Genomic DNA, 23,883 nt, shown 5'->3' with positions numbered 1-23,883 from the left:
CACATTAAAGGAGCACCCACACAAAATTGACCTCTCCCTTCACACAACTCTTTTAGTATAAGGTATGTACTATTCACATGGCATTTATATATAGCCCTGTAGTTATTTATGTTTTATTTTTTAGTCCCCTACTGCATTCTGAACATCTTTCAGACAGAGATAGGGATTATCACATCTCTGAATTCCTTCCACTATGCTTAACACATTGTGGCCACTCAGTTAATAGTTTAAAATATTAAAACCTAGATTTGGAATAAACATTAGTGAAATGTAGGTCTACCTTCTCATGTAACAAAAAAAAAAAATGAAGTTCAGATCATGGTTGACCTAGGCTAGAATGTTCTTACTTATGGAGTTGGGTTGAGAAATCTTTATTAAATGATAGGGAAAATGGAATTTCATTTGCTCAAGAACACGGGAGTGATGACAAATGAACAAGCACCTGGCTCATTCAGACCCAAAGTACATCTGCTAGGCAACTGGAAGGTATCAGTTGTTGCCAGTCTTCAAACCTATGTCAACCCTTCATTGTCTGGCCTCACTCAGTTAGAACTAGAGGTCCACAGGATACAAAAATGCTGATTCAAAGGGGGCACATGCACCCCAATGTTTACAGCAGCATTAGCAACAATAGCCAAATTACAGATAGAGCCCAAAAGCCCATCAAATGATGGATGGATAAAGAAGATGTGTGTGTGTGTGTATACATATATATATATATATATATATGTATACACACACACATACATACATATATACATATATATGTATGTATATATAATGGAATACTATTCAGCGATCAAAAACAATGAAATCTTGCCAAGTGCAACAACATGAATGGAACTAGAGGGTATGCTGCTAAGCGAGGTAAGTCAGAGAAAGATAAATAGCTTATGATTTCAGTCATGTGTGGAATTTGAGAAACATAACATAACATAGGGGAAGGGAAGGAAAAATAACATAAAAACAGAGAGGGAGGCAAACCATAAAAGACTCGTAAATACAGAGAACAACCTGAGGGCTGCTGGAGGGGAGTTGAGTGGGGGGTATGGGTTAAATGGGTGATGGGCATTAAGGAGGGAACCTTTTGGAATGAACACTGGGTGTCACATGTAAGAGATGAATGAATCACTGAGCTCTACTCCTGAAGCCAAGACTACACTGTATGTTAACTAACTTGAATTTAAATAAATAAATTTAAAAAAAGAACTAGAAGTCCACAAAAGAAACTGAAAAGAGGAAAGCAAGGAGGGTGTAGCACCCTAAGACCTAAAGCCAGACTCAATAAGACTGATCACCTCTGCCATAATACAAGAGAAATGAGGACTAAGTAATAAATTTTGAAAGACAGAACTCACTGGTGACATTGAGAACAGCCATTTTTACTGGACTTGTGGGGACCCAAACCTTAAGTGGGAAAAAAATGTAAGAATAAAAGGAAAGATAATGAAGATAGTCAATATCAATTTTTTTCCCAGGAATTTTGTGATCAAGGGAAGCAAATAGCTGGCTGGAGTCAAGGAAGATTAGAATTATTTTTTGAGATGTAAGTCCTTACAGCATGCTTATTTGCTGCTAAGATCCACCAGGGAAGAAAAACACTGATGATGAAAAAGAGAGGAGCTATGGCCAAGGGCTCAAGTAGGCAAGAAAGATGATCTCAAAGCACATGACCTTTAGAACAATTACTAGGACTCAGAATTGCTCAGTATATTCTGGCTATTGTTAGTTCTGATTGCTTAAATTTTTGAATTATGAATAGACATCAGGCTTACAAAACATAAATTCGTTATTTAAACACATACGCAAGAGCTTGGCCTCTAGCAGCAGACTGCATTAGTTCAAATTCTAGCTCTTCCATTTGACCAATATACCTTTCTTCTTGAGGCTGTTTTCTTTAGTAAAAAGAGAGGGTACTACCTACCTCCTAAGGCTGTTTGTGGACTTAACTGATATAATCCGCAAAGAATTTAACACTGTACTGAAAAATGTCAATGCCATTATAATGATACCTGTCATCCTGTTCTATAACAGTAACTGTGCTTCTGTCCTTTGATGAGTTTAGGCACTGTCACACTGATTCAGACTCCTGGAACCCTGGGGAGATATGTGAGGGCATGGCCCTCAGAGCACAAGCCGGCCAGTCCGCGGTAGGAAGCAAGAGGCTTCTGCACACCACAGATTTTCCCACTGTCTCGCCTTTTAGTGACACTGTCTCTCCCGAAGGTAATGGTGAAAAAACAAACAATATGGCAATTCAAAGTGGACGCCGGAAGACACGCAGAACAACTCTGAGTAAAGCCGATCAGCTAAAGAACTACGTCTGCGCCTGCGCAAAGCCCCAGTCTGGCCACGTGCATGTGCGCAGTCGCAGTAGGCGGAGCGGGGCGCTCAATTGGAGGTTCCTGCCAGTTTTTCCTTAACGCGCGGCTTGGGGGAAACATCTCGCGATACCTGTGAGTTCTCGCGGGAACAGCATTCAAAAAGCCCTGGCGCTTACCTGAGAACTAGCTGAATGAATGTGTAGACGACTCTGGTCGTGAAGTGGGGTTGCCATCGCGAACCTGGGCGCCGTGAGCCCTCGTCTCGAGCGGCTGGCTGCAGCAGCGGGGGAAAAGGGTGAGGAGAGAGGTAGGGGCAAGGGTCCTGGAGGGAGGTGCGTGTGGAGAGGAGCTGTGGGAGCGGCAAAGGGGAGTGCTCTCTGGGGAGTGGGGGAAAGCAGGGCCTAGGGAAACTTGGGGTCCAGGTCAAGGCGGAGGCCTTTAGCAGGAACAACTTCTTCAGCGGAACCCGGAGTTCTTCTCAACCAGGTTCCGAGCCGGTCTCAATCTTCCGTTGGGCGGGGTGGCCACCTCCGGGTGTTCTGCCTCTACGGAAGACGGGGTCGCTCGCCTGGGCCTCCGGGTGATAACAAACACCGGGTCCGCTCGGTCCAGTACGGTAGCCGCTAGCCACTAGTGGCAGTCGAATTGAGAAGTGCTGTAAAATGGAAGATGCAGGCTGAATTTCGAAGACTACACAAAAGGAGGAATGGCCCGTTGATAATTTTTATAAAGATTACATGTTGAAATGATAGCGTTTTTGGATGTATTGGGCTGAATAAAATATTGCTAACATGAATTTCACTGTATTTACTTTTTTTAACCTGGCTCCTAGAAAATTAAAAATCGCAGATGTAGCTCGCATTCTATTTCCGTTGGACAGCGCGGCCGCAGACAGCTGCGTGTCAGGTTCTAATTGCTTTTCATCCCTTAGCTGGTGTAATATTCTCAAAAACCCTGTTAGGTCGATATTACTGTCTTTACTTTATGGATGAGCAAAGAAGACCTTAAACTGTCCAAGTTCATGCTGCCAGTGAGTTGTGGAAGTGGAGTAAGAGCTAAGGCAGCCTGAATCCGTGAGCTCCCTGCCTCCTGAATGCTTTGTTATGTTTCTGAGAGGTTAAAATGTGGTTAGGAGCACCAGGCTTCGGAGCTGGACCCTCGTTCCCATCTCAGCCACATACTGATTACCCCGGCCAAGTTACTAAGCCTTTCTGTGCCTCCGTTTGCACATGTGTGAATGGGGGAAATACCTTATACTTCACGGAGTTGTTGAGAGAATTAGATACCATATGCAAAGCACCAAGTACGATGTCTGGCACCTGTTAGCTGTAGTTATTCAACCCTGGCTACCTCTTTGCAGATTTATAGGTTAACTCTTATTCATCCTTCAGACCTTTGCTGGAAAGTTACTTCCTCAGCGAAATCTTTCTTGCCCATACTTAACCCTGCTCTGTCCCCACCCCACTTCCCAATTGAGGACAGCACCTCCATGTTACAGCCTGATACATCTCTCCCTCTTGCACTTACCACACTTATAAATCTTTACAGTTCATTTATTTGATTTAATGCCTTTCCACTAACAGACTTACATTCAAGAAGGCAGGGGTATTGTCTACTTTTGGGGTCATCATTGTGTCCTCATTAATAGCATAGTATCTGACACACAATAAGAATTCTAGCAAGTCTTTGAATGAATGTGAGCTAGTTTTTTGGCTTCCTTGATATTGTCGGCCAGGATGTCTTGGGGCTAGTTCCCCCCCCCCCTTTTTTTTTTGGTAAATGTCGATTATAATAATATTTAACTTATGTCCGTTAAATGAGATAATTCATTTGAAGCACTCTGTCTGGCAAATAGTAGATCCTCACGGAGTATATATTATTACTGACAATGCAATAATTAGTGCCTAGCCCCACCACCAAGCTTTGGAAAGGTCTTATATTTTATTTTTAAAGTTTGTTTATTTTGTGTGTGAGAGAGAGGGAGTGTCTGCAAGTGAGCAGGGGAAGGGTATAGAGGGGTTGAGAATCCCAAGCAGGTCCCAAGCTGACAGCACATGGAGCTGGTGAAGCCCGATGTGGAGCTCGAACCCATGAAGCATGAGATCATGACCTGAGCTGAAATCAAGAATCAGACACTCAACCGACTGAGCCATCCAGGCACCCATGGAAAGGTCTTCTATTTTAGAGCAGTAACTGCCAGCCCTGGATAACATAGGATACCTTTTATTTCCCTCTGTCTTCTAAAATCATGTATCTCCCATTTCATCTTCATTCTTAATGACCTTGCTTCCTGATTCACTGATAAATTGGAGCAGTTAGAAGAGCACTTATGCAGACTCCCACCACTAATCTACCTACTTATCAGTGTCTGTACCCATATACTTTGCTTTCCCTTACTTTAGATGAAATATTCATGCTCCTTTCTGAAATCAGTCCCTGTACATTAGACCTCGTTGTCTTTTCATCTCTCTAGCAGTTTGCCATGACCTCTCTAGCATCAGTTTTTCTTTTCTCCTGATTCTATCCCATGACATATACACATGCTGTTATTTTTTCTTAATTGTTTTTTTGTTGTTTTTAAAAGACAAACCTATTCCCCTTTCAGCTACTGCCCTGTTTATCTAGTAGTCTCCTTTGCAGCAAAACTACTTGTTTTCCTATTTTCCCACCATCCTCTCCAACCCATTTTAGTTGGCTTCCAGGATAACACATGCTCTTGGTTTTCCTCCTACCTCATTGGTCATGCCTAAGTACACTTTACTTCTTATTTCCACCTCTTAATGCCTCAAACCCTGGTCCTCTTCTCTTTAATTATGCTCGTACTCTGGAGATACCAAGGCTCAAGGATTTATGTTAATAACTCCTAGGTTTATATTACCAGCCCAGATCCTTCTACTAGTATAGCCAGCTGGTTACTTGACATATATGATGTCCAAAACATAAGCCCCTGATTTTTTTTTTAAGTTTATTTATTTTGAGAGAGGGAGGGAGAGAGAGAGAGAGAGGCAGAGAGAGACACACTCCTAAGCGGGCTCTGTCACACAGAGCCCGATGAAAGGCTCAAACTCACAAACTGTGAGATCATGACGCTTAACCAACTGCACCAACCAGACACCGCAAGCCCCTGATTTTTTTTTTTTAAAACAATTTTTGCTCACAATTTTTGTGGATTCAACTGATGGCAAATCTGCTCTACTTGTTGCTCAGGCCAGCCTTGGAGATATTTTTGACTTTTCTCTTTTTTATACACCCCACACTTAATTGTTAAAAAATCATGTTGGGTTTATGTCCAAGCTTCATGCAGAATTTGACCATTTCTCCGTACTCCTTATATAACCACTCATGTGAGCAATCATCTCACTTGGTCTGTCACTTGCTCCCCTCCAAACTATTCAACATAGCAGCCAAAATGATCCTTTTAAATGTATCAGATCTCTACTCCAGACTTTGTAATGAATCTCACTTTCACCCATAGTAGAAGCCAAAGTCCTCACAATAGCCCAATTAGCCTATTCTCTCCTCTGATCTAAATTCTTGTTCATTCCTTGGGTTTCCTTCCACTTTAATGCTACCCTTCTACCTCTATTCCTTTATCTTTCTGGAAAAAGGTACATGGCTAATTCTCTTACCTTCTGCAAGGCTTTGCTCCTAAGTCCCTTGAGGACTTTTCCCCCAATGCTTATTTTAGATTTCATCCTACTAACAATACTCCTACCTCTTCTAAGTTCCCTTATCCTGTTCTTTTTTTTAATTTTATTTCCACTTTAATGCATTTAATTATTATACTACTTTTGCTTATCTTCTCCCACTGGAAGTTAAGTTTCATGAAAGAAGAGTGCTTTTTCTTTTGGTCCATTTGGATGCTGATGGATCTGAAATGCCCAGAATGGAGCTCAGCACATAGGCTTTAAGAAATATTGTTGGGGGCGCCTCAGTGGCTCAGTTGGTTAAACGTTCAACCTCAGCTCAGGTCATGATCTCACGGTTTGTGGGTTCAAGCTCCGTGTTGGGCTCTGTGCTGACAGCTCAGAGCCTGGAGCCCGATTTGGACTCTGTGTCTCACTCTCTCTGAGCCCCTCCCCTGCTCATACTCTGTCTCTGTCTCTCAAAAATAAAACATTAAAAAAAAATATTTGGTGAATGAATGACTACATTGACTGGAGAGTGGGGAAACACCTTATTAATAGCCTGTTGCTCTTTGAATGCAAAGCTGAGTTTAAATCTGGCCTGAGAGACTGGGATCAATTTGGAAAGGATCATGAGTAAGGTCCAGTTACAGTGGAATGTTTCTATATACAATGTTTCAGTCATTGATTAGAAATCTAGAATGAGAGAAATGTTCTTTAGTTACTCTGAACATGATTCTGTTTTGCATGTCTTCTTATGAATAACTAGGAAAATACTAGGAGCATGTTGTCAATAAAGCATATTTAATGTGTTCAAGAAGTTAACACTGTTTCAAAAAATTGTGGACCTGAGAGTCTTTGCCTTACAAACCTTATTCAAAGCTGCCTTCTTACATTTTAAGTTAGCAGTCATGTTACTATAAAGTTTCTTGATTTCTTTCATTGTTCTCTTAACTTGATTACCTGTTTAGTGATGTATGAGACCCATCCAACCTTAGTATTTAAGAAGCTTAGCACACAACTGAACAGTTCCCTGCATTTCTTAGAAACAGGTGTGTTCAGGTTTTGTTTTTGTTTTCCTCTGTGATTTGGTCTCAAATCAGGTAATGGAATTAACAGACTTTTCTTTTAGAATAAGCAAATTTGACCATTTAAAAGTCAGGAATAATATCTTTGATGCTATGTTTTTCTGTATGTCAGTAGTATTAGGGGAAAAGATATATCTATTTTTTTTTATTATTGTTACTGTATGGAGTATTTTGTTTAAGCTTAAGTACTTACATTTCCTCTGTTTACAGTAGACCAGAAGCAAAAAAAAAAAAAATCATGGAGGCAGATATAATTGCAGATCTTCGATGCAAGCTCAAAGAGGTTGAAGAAGAGCGACTAAAAGCTGCACAATATGGTTTACAACTAGTAGAGAGCCAAAATGAGTTGCAGAATCAGTTGGATAAATGTCGTAATGAAATGATGACCATGACTGAGGTAGGACCCTGGGACTCCTCTGTTTATAAGGGTGTGCTTAGCTATTGAAGATTTGTATTGTCTAGAAATTATTAATATTAGTTTGATTCCTTTTTGAAGATTTTAGTTCTAGTTCTTACTCACCCCCATCTCTAATAAAAGGAACTGAAGTAAATGAATTCCTAATATTCTTTCTGACCCTGTGTGTTCTGAATTTGAAAAGTTATTGTTCTCTTTAGCACATACTGGATTTTAGATTTTATTTTGTCTGCAGTCTTCCTTGGTGACCTCACTTGTTTCATAGCTTTAGATAATACCTAAATGTCCTATGACACTATACCAGGTCCTTACTTTACCCTTAAAGTCTAGATTTGTATATTCCATTGCCTACTAATAGACATCTCAAATGTAACAAACAGAATCATTGATTCTCTGCCTGCTAACAAAACATTCTCTTGCAATTTAGCTTACTTAGTAAACGTAAATAATTTAAGCCAAATTTCTAGGGGTTTTATTCAATATCTTTGTGTCCTTTCTTTCTCATGTTTAATCCATTAGGAAGATCTAAGAACTTGACCATCCATCTATGTTACTGCCATTCTGATCCAGACCACCATCATCTGTCCCCTAGACTACAGTAGCCTTTTAACCAGGTTGCCTGCTTCCCTCATTGCCTTTCATACTGTTCATTCTTCACACAGCAGCCAAGTGGCCATTGAAAGAGAAACAAAAGATCATGTTACAGCCCTGCTAAAATCACACCTATGGGGGCACCTGGGTGGCTCAGTTGGTTGAGTATCTGACTCTTGATTTCGGCTCAGGTCATGATCTCATGGTTTGTGGGATCAAGTGATCAAGTCCTGCGTTGGGCACTGCACTGACAGTGTGTCATGGAGCCTGTTTGGGATTCTCTCTCTCCCTCTATCTCTGCCCCTGCTCCTGTGTGCACTCTCTCTCAAAAATAAACATTAAACACGCACACACGCCCACCTATGACTTCCGATTATATTCACAACAAAATCTCAACTCCTTACCGGGGTTTGCAGATTTGTATGTGATCTGACCCATGGCAACTACTTTACTCATCTTTAACTACTTTTGACCTCATCTTTAACTATTTTTCCTTGTTCTTAGCTATACTAATCCTGCCTTACAGGCTTTACATGAGCTGTTGCCTTCATCTGCATTGCTCATTCCCTGTCCCAACCCTTGGACTGAGTCCTCAACCTTTACATTTCTGTTTAATGTTACCTCAGCTTGAGAGACCTTCCCTGACTGTTTTGTAAAGTTGCCATCATTCACTGATCCAGCTAATTAAATCAGATTATAAGCTCCATGAGAGAAGGAATGTTGTTTGCCTTGTTCACTGCTGTATCTGTAGTGTCTGGCACACATTTATTGAAAGAATGAATTAATCTGTTTTCCGTTTTATGTAGTAAGTGCTCAGTAATATGGTTAAACTTTGATCTCAGTATTTAAGTACAGCAAGTAAAAATAACCTGCTTATTTTTCTCTTATTTAATTTTCTCTTATTTTTAACAGCTTATTGAAGGAGTTTGAACTAATGCTTTTTTTAATCTTTAAACTTCCCTGTCAGAAGCAAAAGCCCTCTTAAATCCTCCTTTTATCTCTGCACTATATTCATTTGAGAAGTCACTTGTAAACATTTCTCAGATGACTACATTCTGAAAGGTCTAATTTAGTATTTCATTTTTTACCTAGTCCACTATTTTATTTTCAGAGTCATAAGTAGAGCATATCATTATCAAACCAAGTAATTCTCACTAGGAAAGCTGAAGTGCTATAAAATGTTTTGTTTTGTTTTGTTTTTATTTTTGTTTTTGTTTTCCCTAGCAGAGATTACTTGACATGTTGACATTCCATGAACACCTTTTTTTTCCTTAACAGGGCATAGAAGCAATTACCACATGAGTACCATGGGTTGAAAGCCTCTGGGTTTTCTTAGGACTGATTAGCTACAAAGTTACTCCATATCTAACATGTGCTGGTTAGGTAGAAAGCAGCAAATAGGTGAAGTAGGAATGAAACAGTTCAAGGTGAGAAGTGCTTATATATGATGGCTTTAAGTTAGTTTTATGTAATTGGATTATAATTGAATCTGTTTTCAGAATTATGAACAAGAAAAATATACTCTTCAGAGAGAAGTTGAGCTTAAGAGTCGAATGTTAGAAAGTTTGAGCTCTGAATGTGAAGCTGTTAAACAACAACAGAAAACACATCTGGAGCAATTAAAAGAACAACTAAGCAGAAGCCACGGACAGGAAGTGAATGAACTAAAAACTAAGGTTTGGATTTCTATGTATGTCAAAACAAAAATATTTCATGCTTATGGAATTACCAATCTGTAAATGTTAGGTGATGATGATTTTCTTGATATTGTCTATTCATAATAGCTGAGATCAAAGGTTCCATCATCATAATGTTGGGAGTGGGAACACTGAGAAACAAGTTTACCTGAGGGACTTGTATTAATAACATTGTACTAATTGAATACAATTATTTAATTTTATTAACTGGGTATTTGAATGGAGTTTTAGTTTGCTAACCACCATGACCTTGTTTAAAGTGCATAGTATGGCAGTCCCGTTTTAGAAAGACTGGTCTCCTAGTTTTCACTGCAACTAGTGATCTACTTTGTAATTCTACAGAAGAAACCCGTAGTTTATTTATTGTAAAATAACATACATTAGAATTGATACTTTCTAGTTTGTTTATTGAAGGTTAACTGATAACATATGATCTGCCTCCTACAACAACTCCTTAAGGAGGATACCATGATTGTCTCCATTTAACAGATGAGAAAATCAGTGTTTAAACAGAGTGAGTAAATTGGACAAAACCACAGAAATCAGTTGAGATTTGAACTGAAGCTGTCTGATTCTAAAGTCCATGTTGCTGTTCTTAGTCTAATGACATGTTATACTGGCTTCATTTCATGCATAAATACAAATTGTCCATTCTTTTCTGGTACCCCCAACTATCCAGTGCCTTCAGGTTACTTCTAAGGAATCCAGAACCTTTATCATGGCTCCTCTTTGTATAGAGTCCCTACTTCCCAGACCCCTCTCTACAAAACCTCTCCTGACTTTTTGCCTATTTTCTAAGAAGCCTGTTTTCTAATTTTCATTGTTTCGTGTAGCATCCTTCAAGATTTCTATGTATCTGTACCACCTGTACTGTTAATTTCTTTAAACTGACTCTCTTTTTATATTTTCTTATTTTAAGTAATGATGTCATTGAAATTATATATTTGAGCTGGTTATATTTTTTCCTAAAATGTTGTCAGAAAAACATGACTATCAAAATATGCTTTCATGGTAATAGAATCATCTTACATTCATTCGGGCAAACAGTAATCCACCTTGTCTGAAACTGATCTAAGTTGAGACACCAATGACTGATAATGATGTGTTCTTCTTCCCCCACTCCTTGCCACGTTATTTTCGTTTTAGCAGTGGCTTTCATTATGTAAACAAAAAAGAGTAAAAGAGTAATGTAGGAAATACTCAGAGTCTGAGGCAAAGCCACCTATATAAGAGATGGCTTTTTGGTGGAGCAAAGACTAAATTAGTCAAAAATATTTTCAGTCTTAACGGATGTTCTCAAGTCACTTGTGCCAAAATTTTCACATTTTATCTGAAATTTTTCACTTCTTTCTCACATATAATCCATCAACAAGTTCTAAGAACCTAATCTATAAAACATCCATGTGTGCTGCTACCACTCTAGTCCAGATCACCATCATCTCTCCTCCAGACTACTATTGTAACCTTCTATCCAGGTAGCCTGCCTCCATTGTTGCTACTCATAACATTCACTCTTCACACAATAGCCAAAGTGGCCAAGTCCAGACTTACTTTGATTACTAATATGGACTATTTGTATGTTTGTAAGACAGAGCATATCACTATTAAAAGATGCCTAGCCTTGGCCAAATAGGAAACCCTAATCGTCTCATCATGTAGTAAATTTGGGTCAGTCAGTCGTTCCAACATAGATCATTCAGCTAAAAATTTTTTTTTTCACATTATGAAAATAGGAAAGGGAAAGTAAGTCAAAAGGCTCTTATATTTTAAATAGAAAATATCAGGATATAATCTAAGAAAGTTGATACACAATTGAAGATAATTCAATATAGATGATAATTGTAACCCTGGACGTCAAGCAAAAGTTTTTTGTTGGTAACAGAAATTGTGTAGTGAATACTAGGCATTGTGTTATATGTTTTATCCACCTGATCTCAGTTGAGAGCCTCACAGTAACCCAGGAATGGTTGATACAATCATTTACCAGTTTTATATAGGAGGAATGAAATAGGCTAAATCTAGGCTTTCCCTTAAAAATTCATCCTTCTGCTATAAGTTTGTTCCCTTTAAACTATATATTTTCAGTTTTCCAAGATTTAGAACTATATGAAAATGTAATTTGTTTTGTTCAGCTTGACTGTCTTCCAAAATAGTTATACTGCAGTTACCAGAATAATTTGTACTGCAACTATATATTCTGTTGACCTTCAATTACCTTTTGATTTTTTAAGATTTCATTTTTTTTTTTTTTACTTTAGTTAGAAAAACTAAAAGCAGAATTAGACGAAGCTAGGCTTAGTGAAAAGCAGCTGAAGCACAAAGTAGATCATCAGAAGGAACTCCTTTCATGTAAATCAGAGGAAATGAGAATAATGTCTGAGCGTGTACACGAAAGTATGTCTTCAGAGATGCTGGCTCTTCAAATTGAGCTGACTGAAATGGAAAGTATGAAGGTAATATTTATGGCATGTATGTTCTTAGAGTTTTTTTTTTTTTCTTGCATATTTTTGTTACATGTTTTTGTTATAATTTTAAGGCTGAAATACTTTTTGGCTTAATTTTGATGTAACTAATTGAAAAATATTTTAGAGAGTTTTTAGGTGGATTACTTCATGCATAGTAAAGCTTTAAATTATGTGATTATGTAAAGCAGACTACCTTCTGATTAATGAAACCTCTGGAAGAATTTAGAGTCATTAACTGATCCTAGTTTGTATCTAAAAACCCTATATAAATGTTGGTTTCATGGAAATTGATATGCAGATGAATGTAGGTTTTTTTTTTTTATTGTAGGCGCTGAGGTTAATTAAAAATTAAAGTCTTAACTTCACAGGAGAGAAAGATACCTTTTCATTGTGTTCCCTGCTGAAAAATATAATTTTATTATTTTATGATGCACCTTACAACCTTTGACTAGTTCTTTAGTTTTAGTTTTGAACCACAGCTGATAAACTGAGCAGCTGCTAAATGAAAGATTTATTGAGGAGAATTTCCTCTTTTTCAATTCCTGTTGAATAGACTACCCTCAAAGAAGAAGTGAATGAATTACAGTATAGACAAGAACAACTAGAACTTCTTAGTACTAATTTAATGCGCCAGGTAGACCGTCTTAAAGAAGAAAAAGAGGAGCGAGAGAAAGAAGCAGTTTCTTACTATAATGCCTTAGAGGTACTGTGATTACGGTAACATTATTTTTTGCAATTTATAATAAGTTTTTTCCTTGCTAACTTAACCCCTATCAGCTAAATTGTTTTCTTTTAAATTTAGAAAGCTCGTGTAGCAAATCAAGATCTTCAGGTGCAATTAGACCAGGCCCTCCAGCAAGCCTTGGACCCCAGTAGTAAAGGCAACTCTTTGTTTGCAGAGGTACTTAACAAATACTCCATTGATTAAATTGGCATTTCACTTAATACAAGAATAATTACACATGTTAATATTTTCTAGGTGGAAGATCGAAGGGCAGCAATGGAACGTCAGTTCATCAGTATGAAAGTCAAGTATCAGTCACTAAAGAAGCAAAATGCATTTAATAGAGAACAGATGCAGAGAATGAAGGTATCGAGTTATCATAATTGGAGGCTTATTAAACCTATTTTGTGTCCATATTACATGTACAAATATATCAAAGAAAGCATCTTTTTATTCAAAGAATGTACTTAGTTATTTCTAGAACTGCATGATTTTAGAAAAAAATATTTTTTTAATTGAAATTTTTTTTAATTTTTTTTTTTTTTTTTTTTTTTACATTTATTTATTTTTGAGAGACAGAGAAATGGAGCACATGTGGGGAGGGGCAGAGAGAGAAGGAGAATCCAAAGCAGGCTCCAGGCTCTGAGCTGTCAGCACAGAGCCCGATGCAGGGCTAGAACTCACGAACCGTGAGATCATGACCTGAGCCGAAGTTGGATGCTCTATCAACTGAGCCACCCAGGCACCCCCAAAAATCTACATTTTAAAATTGACTAAAAGATCTATTGTATTTTATTTAAAAAATTAATTCCTTAGTAAATATTTAGTAGTAATACAGTTAGCATCCATTGATTTTTTTTTTTTTAATGGTTACTCAATAACTTTGCCAGAAATGTATAAATGTTTGTGTAGTAGGGAAAAGAACTTGAAAAGTTTTTATTTCCTGCTGTTGTCCTGGCATCTCTTAGCACAGCCCTAAGGTTCCTACTTCAATGGAAGCTAGCTCTGTCACCATTCTTCAGTTCTCCTGCAAAGGCTTATTAAAGAGTGGGATTTAGATTTCCTTTTCTTGCAGTTCCTCAAGTCAAGCATGTTTTGATTTAAGGGGTTTTTGGTCATTTTAGTCAAACAGGCAGTAACAGAAAAACATGTGGAAGTTATAAAGATTGTAGTATTGTACCCAGCTTTTAGAATCCTGATCCTTAAACTGTTTTGCTTAACTGGTAACTGGAAGTCTCGAAGGGTTTCCTGCCTTTTATTTAGGATGGTGAGATTTACAAAGAAATATGAAAAGTCATAATTAAACTTTGGTGTTAGATGAACTTGGGATTTAATCCTAGTTCTATCCATTGTTAGCTATGTGACCTTAGACAAGTATTTTTACTTTTCAGAACATCAGTCACCTCATCTATGAAGTAGATATGATAGAACCTGCCTCTTAAATTGTCCTGGAATTAAATAAAAGTATAGTAAAATGCTTACACGGTGCTTGGCGTAGAAGGAAGTACTGACTTAATAAAGATCTGTGGTTTTTAAGGATTTTGATTGTGCTGCCTGGTTTACTGAGGCTCTCCCCAATCCAGGAATGACACTTTTTGTAAATTTTCTCATATTTGCTTTTTGTTTTCTTTCAATATTTGTTGGGTTACGATTAATCTCCCAGTGTTCCCATGATATTGGGACAGCAAGTAGCATTCTGAATCTTCTTAGGCTAAATGTGTCTAGACTCTAGTCTGAAGTGGAACAAAACATGGGTCCTTAAAAATGTTAGAAGTCATCTTTCTGCCTTTGTGACCATAACTGCAATGTAATATTGTTTGCTTTCCTCAAACTATATTTAAACTGATACTTTTTAGAACTTCAAAATTTTCTGAAGGCAGAAAGGAATGGTAATTTTAGATTCTAGTTAATTTCCTTTCAGCTGGTATGCAACTCCAGGTTTAGGTGGAGTCATAATTAGGTGCTGCTCTTAAATAAATTTCTTTATATTTGTATTGAAGATTCCCTCAGTGTCCTTAGATGACTTTTACCTTTGCTTTCTATCCTTTTCATTTGTGAATCTCACCTTTATAAATATAAGTAGCTTCATAATTTCTCCCACTTAATACTATTGAAGTTAATCAAAATTTTAGAAAAACCCCAGCAGACCCTTAATGACAGTGGATGTGATGAGTAAAGTATAACATTATAGCATTTGAGCAGGTTTATTTACTGGCTAAGTGATGCTTCTGGATCATAGCCATTCATTTCAATTTTATGTTTCACAGAAGTACAAATAATTTTTATTATCAGATATTACTCCTAAGTATTCAGATAAGTACTCAGAGTTATATCTATAACTAAACTTATTGATACAAATATTTTCAAATTATTAGATTATTAAATTAGACATAGCTAGTTTTGTTTCCAAACTGAGTTCAGGGGGTAGTATAGTACAAAATATGCATTATACCAAAAATGTTATTGTTAGAATTTTCCTCTCCCCAATTCAGTTCTGTGGGGGGTGGGGGTGGGATTGTAAATTTTTTTTTTTTTTTCCCCAGTTACAAATTGCGACATTGCTACAAATGAAAGGATCTCAAACTGAGTTTGAGCAACAGGAGCGGCTGCTTGCCATGCTGGAGCAGAAGAACAGTGAAATTAAACACCTCTTAGGTGAAATCAGAAACCTGGAGAAATTTAAGGTATGTGTAACTCCTTCAATAGTGCAGCCAGATTTGGTTTGAATATCTTACATCAGTTGATCCTTGAGCAACACAGGGGTTAGGGATGCCCACCCCTGTGCTGTCAAAACTCTGCATAATTTTTGACTCCCCCAAAACTGTATTAGTAGCTTACTGTTTATTGGAATCCTTACTGATGACATAAACAGTTGATTGACACATGTTTAGTATGTTATATGTATAATACACCATATTCTTACAATAAAGTAAGTTGGAGAAAATAAAGTGTTGTTAAATTATAAGGAAGAAAAAATAACATTTACAGTACTCTACTGTGAAAAATTCACATATGAGTGGACCTATACCACTCAAACCTGTGTTATTCAAAGGACAACTGTATTAACCCAATATGCTATTCATTTTGAGTAATAAGAATTGTTGTTTTCTTTAGAGTTTATATGAAAGTACGGAATCTAGGCAGTCCGTCAACTCTGACACTCCAGAAGATAACACTTACTATACAGATTTACTTCAGATAAAGCTTGACAACTTAAAGTAAGTGTTGGGTGGTTAGAAAGATGGACACACTCTTGACTTGCTTATAATAAGTAGTATTAGTGACTACAAATTTTTGTTTTCACATTGCCAAAAGAAATTCTGGAAAAGAAAAGCAACAAAAATATATTGGTGGCAGATGAGATATATTGAAGATATAATTAGTGCTGGTTATTGAAGAAAAAATATTTTCAATGAATAATTAAAGATTTTGATTTCTTTGGGTTTAGTTTTTTAGACTGGTAAGTGAAAAGAACTTTAATACAGAAAATGTACTTATACTCTAAATTTTTCAAGATTAATATCACCTAATTTAACACTTGAAAGTTAAGTTATTTGTACGTGCATTACTGCGGAAATAATACTTTGCCCCTTTGTCCATTTCCTTTGAAGAATGCATGACATTTTTTTGTTTGAAAATGCTATTGTTAAAGCTTATTTTGTTTATTGTTTCTTTCTTATCTAAAACCCCCCAAAAATGTATTTTTGTCTAAGAGTTCAAGTATATAGTAAAAGATTTTGCAGTAACAATATACCTTGTGTGTGTGTGTGTATAAAACATGTATGTATATTGTGTGTTATTTTAATATTCCTTGATTTTCCTTTTTGTATTTATATAGCAAAGAAAATGAAAGCACTAAAGGTGAATTGTCCATACAGCGAATGAAAGCATTATTTGAGAGCCAACGGGCTTTGGATATTGAAAGAAAACTTTTTGCAAATGAAAGATGCCTCCAGCTCTCCCAAAGTGAAAATATGAAACTGAGAGCTAAATTAGATGAGTTAAAACTGAAGTATGAACCTGAAGGTATGCATGTCTCATTTATGTTGTCTTTTAAATTATGAGACACCCTGAGAAATCATATCAAGTTTTTTTCTTACTACAGCTTTATGCAAATCCCATTACAAACTAATTTATGGTTATGTATCTGTATCTAATAAAACAGATTTACTCCTACAAAAGATGTAGGAAAATTATAAGAGAACTGGATACTGGGTATGTATGAATATGATAGGTATTCTGTTGGATATCTGTATATTAGAGCCTTGATAAGGTTTGAAAACCTTAGAGATTTTTCCATTTAAGATTGCAGACACCCTACATAATACCAAAGAGTTTGATTTTGTTGAGGCAACTGATGTTTGGGCTCTGTATTAGTTAATACCATTTATAGAAAACCTAAAAATGGAGACTTAAAAAAGATAGGTATTAATTCTTCCCCTTACAAAAGTCTGGAAGAGACATTCCAGAACTGGTCAGAGTGTCAGGATCTAGGCTTCATTTGCATTGTTCATCAGTATAATCCTTGAGTAGAATTGAGTCACATGACTCCCCTACAAGAAAAGCTGAGAAAGGCAATCTTGATTCTCAGGGGTCATATTCCCAACTACATCTTGGGATTTTTTTTTTTTTTATAAGTGTAATAGACATATAATATTTTATTAGATTCAGGGGTATATCATAATGATTCAATATTTATACATAATAAAATGATACCCCCCCATGATAAGTCACCATGCAAAGTTATTACAATATTATTGAGTATATTCTTGGGGGATCTATTATTGAGGAAGACTAGTGGGACAGATATTAGAGGACAACTAGCAAGTCTGATCACTGAGGTAGAAAATAGCCTTAATATATAGGCTTTGCATCTTACATACTAAAAAAGAGTAGTTTTACTGTCTGTAAATTAAAAAATAAAAGGCCAAAAATAAAACAAAGCCTAATAACGTGATGGTTCTTAAAGCAAAAAAAAAAGTGTTGTTACATGTTTTAGGTTATAGATTTTCAGCCAGTTTTTGCTCCTATGCTGTTCACATACCTAAGACTGTCATTATTGTTCATGACTCATGTCATTCTCAATAGTAGTGGGGAGGTTGTCAGTAATAGTAAGCTTTTTTATAGTTTAAAAAGTCTGCTCTTCTCATCCTTTTTCTCTTTGCTGATTCTAATAGGCTTTCCTACTTAAAAATTACACATTATGAATTTCAAAGGTCTGCTGAACTGAACACTGCAAACAGAGGAAAGTATCGTGAATCTAGTTGATTCAGGGAGAATCTATCTGATGCAAGAGAAAGGGAAGATAATGATATAAAAAGAACAGTGTAGAGCAGGGACACCAACCCCATGTCCACCCATGGTTTCTCCCACCTTCACTAACAATTTTGATTTTGAAAATGAAAAACACATTGGTATGAGGATAGGGAAAAGATAGAACAATTAATTTAGTGACTGTAAGTATGCCTGCAAAGGGGGTGGAATGATGTTATGTTAGGCAGTGGGGGTAGAAGGCTATTGCTGTAGTCTGCAGTGAGACGTACTATGGTTTGAACTTGGGAGGTATCCACAGTGGAAGTACTCAGATTTTGAACATACTTTGTGGGTGGGGCTAATAAGCACAAATTGCCATAGAGAATTTGACTTGTTCTTTGCATGTAGTCATTACAACACACAATATTGAGTGGAGTAAGTGTTTTGAATCCCCATTTTACAGACAAAGAAAATAAAGTTCGTGAGGTTAAGTACTTCCTCCAGGTCACCCAGCTACAGAGTACTACTATGAGGATTTGTATCTGGATTCCTTGACTCTTAGCCACTGCATCCTTCCTCACCTCCATGCTGAAGTCTTATAAAGCCCTGTGTAACTTTTATCACAATATCAGAAGAGAACATATAAGTGTTAATTCTGAGAGCCAAATCTTTTGAGTTCCCAAGGAAAATTTATAGCCAGATAACTTTTAAAAGATACAGTTAGTGAAGTCTATGAAAAAGAAGGGATAAAAGACAGAAACAATATATTTCAATAAAGAGGTAAGTGGGTTTTAAAAGAATGAAGAAAAGGAAAAGAAAAACCAATATAACTAGTTCTGTCTTTTTATGTTTACAGTGTCTTTGTTTTGACTTATTGACTGAATATACTTTTAATGTTTTTGTCCTCAGAGAAAATTGAAGTGCCTGTGGCCAAAAAGAGGCGTGAGGTCCTGCCTGTGGATATAACCACCCCTCACAGTGTATGTGCCAAAAGTGCAGTAGAGGAAGAAGTTTGTAGATTACCACCTCAGAAAGAGGAGGCACAGGGCTGTCCCAGCAATTCAGAAAATAACAACTTGCAGATAGAAAAGACAGTTTCTGTAAATACACCAGAAGTCATTCTGTCTCCTCGTAAGAGTCTGCCCATGGATACTCAGCCAAGGAAGGAAAAGAAGTGTGTAAAACTTATAGGAGTTTCAGCAGATTCTGAAGTCTTAAGTGAAAGAAGTGGAAACACCCCGGATTCTCCCAGGTCAGTGTCCTATTTTCCTCAGGGCAACCAGCAGACCTCTCCATCTCTTCTCTATCGCTGCATGAACTGTGCTATCTGTTTCTTTATCTATTTTCTTAGTATTGCATGTAGTATAATTCCCCAATTTCATCTGCCTACCTTCAACTTTTTTAAAACTTTAAGAAAAACTAAAATGATTACAAAGGGAAAGGACTCCTGAATAAGGGAATTATTTTCGAGAGTTACACTTTGCTATTTCAAGAAACAGAAATACCACAGTCTAGTACATCTCTGAATGTTTTGTTGGTTTCAAGAAATGTATAGTTGGTTATTTTTCCCCTAGTTCAAGAGTGACCATGAAAGAAAAATTAACTTACGTCCTAAAAGGGCTTTCTAGTAGTCTAAGAAATTTCAGCCTTCTAGAAACTGTTAGGTGAAATTTTTTTATGGCTTTTGAAATTGTTTATCCTAAGTCTACAAGAAACAGCTTTGATTTTGACATTTTTAAATATCAAAGGTAATTCATTTTCATTTTTATATCAAAACTTCAAAGCCTGTAGTTTCTGCATGTTTGAGTTTGTGACTCAAAGAGGAAGTGTCAGACGTGTCTATAGGAATTAACATTTTAAGGGCCTTATCTTTAAAACAAATTAAAATAATAGAGATTGGAAGGTAAGAGAAAGTGAGTGAAAGGAAAAGGTAGGTAACAGTGACTGAAGCTAGGATAGAATAAGATACAAGCTCAGGGCAAGTGTAGCAGGACCAAGAGTAGGGAAAAAAGGAATGAGGATGGAGAAGGTAATAAAAAGATGATGAAGGATGTCTGTATGCAGTGGAATGATAGATGCATTTAAAATGAGTATCTTTAGACATTTTAAAAATTAAACATATTGATGTGAAAACAGGTTGGATTGTCTACTTATTAAAAGGAGATCTTTAAGGTGCTACTAGGGCTACATGAGTCTTTGATGGGAAGGTACAGAATAAGACATTTTACTAGTGTGTATTTGAGTTAAGATAGTAAGACATAGCCCACCTTTGTAAAAGGGCTGTTTTGTATGTTTTGCCTGATTTTTTTTAATAAGTCTTCAGTGCTACTAAAGGTACTGTACAGTGAAAGCACCTCAACAATGTGAGCAGCTATTATTATTAAGAGGACTGTTGACCCCTGAGCAACATGGGTTTCATCTGTGCAGGTCCACTTCCATGCGAATTTTTTTTTTTTTTTTTTATATACCATACATTATTGTAAATGTATTTTTCTTATGATTTTCTTAACATTTTCCTTTCTGTAGATTTACTTTAAGAGTGCAGCATATGATACATATATAAAATATGTGTTAATCACTTGTTTATGTTATGGGTAAGGCTTCCAATCAACAGTAGGCTATCAGTAGTTAAGTTTGGGGGGAGTCAGAGGTTATATGAGGATTTTTGACTGCAGGGGTCAGCATTGTTCACAGATCATCTATAATTTATTACTCCATTCCTTGAATTTTTACATAGTAACATTATAAGTCTCATAAGGTAAAAGCCTAATATTCTCAAAGAAAAAGTAACTTCAAATGAATTATAAGTCACACACACACACACAGAGTTCCAAGTAGTTTTGAAATGAAGTCAATAGGTTATGTTTGTATATATGTGATTCATTGTGTAAGTGTGCTTGACCATTGTATATTTCTGGAGGTGCAGTTCCAGAATTAATCAGTGCAGACCTTGCTATCTGTGTTGTCTTCATTTCTTTTTCTGCTCTTTTTTGCTTGATAAAAATTACTTAAGCAAATGTATTTAGCTACTTGTTTGACTCAAATTAAGTAGCACGTTGGAATTTTGTCTGGCTAGTGAAACAAAAATAAAATACCACAAAACGTTTGTTTTTGTGTATGTGTGAGTCCATCTGCTAACTCAATATGTTTCCAGCCTTTGCTCGTTGCATGATTAACTTAGACACACAATACTATGATAATATTACAATAGTAAATATGGGTTTACTGGGGACTTCACTATTGCATGCTTTATAAATTTAACTGATAATTTTGCTATTAAATCTTTATAAACCTTTTAAAATATATCTTCACTGTTTTTTCATAAATGATTATTCTGCTAGTTAAAATTCAATTTAAATTTTGTGTTTCTTTTATGAGACAAATTGCCATGTGTTCATGCACTTCAGTATTCCATGTTATTTTTATCTTGTGTTTTCCTTTTGTAGGTCATGTTAACATTAAAGTTGTGCTCTAGCATTTAAATTTTTTTGTTAGGTGTGCTTATAGTAGACATCCCATTATATTTTAATTCTTAAATTTAGGCTTTGCCATGACTTTTATCGGCGTTAAAAATATTTCTTTGGACATTTAAAATATTAAGTCTGTTGACGTAAAAAGTCTCTTTTAGAGAGGCAGTTACTTAGTTTTCTTAATGGTATTGGAGTCACCTATAATTTTTCCTCATATACATACAAACAATTATGTCTCACTAGAGGCCCATTATATGAGAAGATTGTTTCTTCTGTAATTTTTCTTAACCATATTTGAATTCAGAGTGGATGCTTTAATGCCTGTAGGTTAGCTGCTGAATCAAGGCTTCAAACAGAAGTTAAAGAAAGGAAAGAAACTGCAAGCAAATTGGAAAAGGAAACTTGTAAGAAATCACATCCTATTGTATACGTGTCCTCCAAATCAACTCCAGAGACCCAGTGCCCTCAGCAGTAAGGACTTTACTTTAATGAGAGTAAGGTACCACTTGCCCAAAAGGTTGATTTGGAGCTTTGTTAAGATTGTCTTTATCAGAAGTATACAACCTTGTAGGTTATTTCTTTCTACCTGTTGTGCCAAGACCTGGCATTTTCATGTTCCTCTGACCAAATGTTTAAAATTTGGTTGTGATTCTAAGCAGGAGAGTTCCTTAAATGATGACTCTTCATGGAACTTCTATTAATGACAGTAAATAAACTAATAACTGAAGGAAAGTGTTATTATAAATTATTTGTTGCATTGTATATGGATTTTTTAAGTGTCATTAACACATACCTTCTAAGTCACATATTTGGAAAGAACACAAATCATTAACGATTACATTTTCCTATGTACTTTTTAATGAACTTAGTTTTTCACTATATTATAAAAATAGAAAACTTAGTTTAAAAATATATATTATATTGTAACTGGATTTTATCAGTGTTTAAAGCATCTATGTTTATCTTTGTATTCATGCACGTGATTTAAATTTTAAGTCTCAAGCATATGAAAAATATAATTTTGAAACTTAAAACTGCCATAAATGATCCCCTATTTTTTTTACTCTGTATAGATAACACATTGTTATCAAAAGGGGATAAAGGAAGTAAAATGAAACTTCAGAAATTCTTAATTCCCTGGTACATATAATTTATATATACACACACACACACACACACACACGTATATAATTTATATAATTTTATATACATATATATAATATATATTTTTAATTCTAAACTTTCCAAATAAAGACTTTTTTTTCCTTTAAATGATTATAATCTTGTCTACAACTTAATGTCATATATATACATATACTGTAGGTGGATGTATTTATTTATATATAGAGAGAGAGAGTTAAGATCTTGGTTTATGTGATTATGAAGCCTGGCAAGTTCAAAATCATCATGATGGGCTAGCAGGCTGGAGACCCAAGGAAGAGCCAGTGTTACAGTTCAAATCCAGAAGCTGTTTGGTGCAGAATTCTCTCTTGCTCTGGGGAGCTCAGTCTTTTGTTCTAAACAGGACTTGAACTAACTGCATACATAGACCGATTCACTTTATGGAATGCAAACTACTTTACTCAAAGTCTGCAGGTTTAAATGTTAATCTAATCCAAAAACACTCTCAAAGAAACATCCAAAATAATGTTTGACCACATGTCTAGGCTCCTTAGCCTTGCCAAATTGATACATACCATTAACCATCACAGTCAGTTACTTAAGTTTATTGAAATATATTAGATAGAAGGAACTTGCCTCTCACTTCTAAGAAATTAAATGAACTTTTAATTCTAATTTTCTGAAAAAAGCATACTCTAAACAATTTAGAGATTTCACATTAAATAATAACTCTTGCAAAAAGAAGTAGCTGAAGGCACCAGGGAATGAAAATTTTAACCTGAGGATAATAACAAATAATTGACCATATTCATTGCATATTATAAAATATACATTAATTCCTTCCAATATTGAGTTGTTATGTGAAGCTGTGTGCTAGGGGTGCAAAAATAACCCTTTAGAGCTCAGTTTAATAGACCCACATAGATGAGTAGTGGTAGTACTGTTATTACTTGTAATAACAATCATATTTAACATTGAATAAACCTAATGTCCAGGCATTCTTCTAAGCCCTTTCATGTATTACACATTTAACCTTCCAACATCCCTGAGAGTTAGATATTTGTATTTGCTATCCTCATTTTATAGATGAAGAAAACAAGGTCAGAGA

At 36.0% G+C, this 23,883-nt stretch overlaps 1 protein-coding gene across 3 annotated transcripts; it reads left to right on the top strand.

Annotated features, from left to right (window-relative positions):
* Positions 1 to 2,465: 2,465 nt before the first annotated feature.
* On the top strand, positions 2,466 to 22,794 carry SPDL1 (spindle apparatus coiled-coil protein 1). Of its 3 annotated transcripts, XM_015065768.3 has the most exons (12): positions 2,466 to 2,631; positions 7,249 to 7,435; positions 9,544 to 9,720; positions 12,000 to 12,194; positions 12,760 to 12,909; positions 13,009 to 13,107; positions 13,186 to 13,296; positions 15,474 to 15,614; positions 16,045 to 16,148; positions 16,769 to 16,956; positions 19,093 to 19,435; positions 21,981 to 22,794. In XM_015065768.3, exons 2-12 carry the CDS (start codon positions 7,277 to 7,279, stop codon positions 22,126 to 22,128), a joined length of 1,815 nt encoding a protein of 604 aa, XP_014921254.1. In that variant the 5' UTR covers positions 2,466 to 2,631; positions 7,249 to 7,276; the 3' UTR covers positions 22,129 to 22,794. The 3 variants fall into 3 exon arrangements, with proteins under 3 accessions (XP_014921254.1, XP_026889871.1, XP_026889864.1); XM_027034070.2 differs by lacking the exon at positions 21,981 to 22,794 and having other exon boundaries at positions 2,479 to 2,619; positions 19,093 to 19,767; XM_027034063.2 differs by lacking the exon at positions 21,981 to 22,794 and having other exon boundaries at positions 2,488 to 2,631; positions 19,093 to 19,767.
* Positions 22,795 to 23,883: the final 1,089 nt, after the last annotated feature.

Source organism: Acinonyx jubatus, chromosome A1, assembly GCF_027475565.1.
Source record: "Acinonyx jubatus isolate Ajub_Pintada_27869175 chromosome A1, VMU_Ajub_asm_v1.0, whole genome shotgun sequence".
Taxonomy (NCBI): Eukaryota; Metazoa; Chordata; class Mammalia; order Carnivora; family Felidae; genus Acinonyx; species Acinonyx jubatus.
This window is presented reverse-complemented; position numbering and strand designations above follow the sequence as displayed.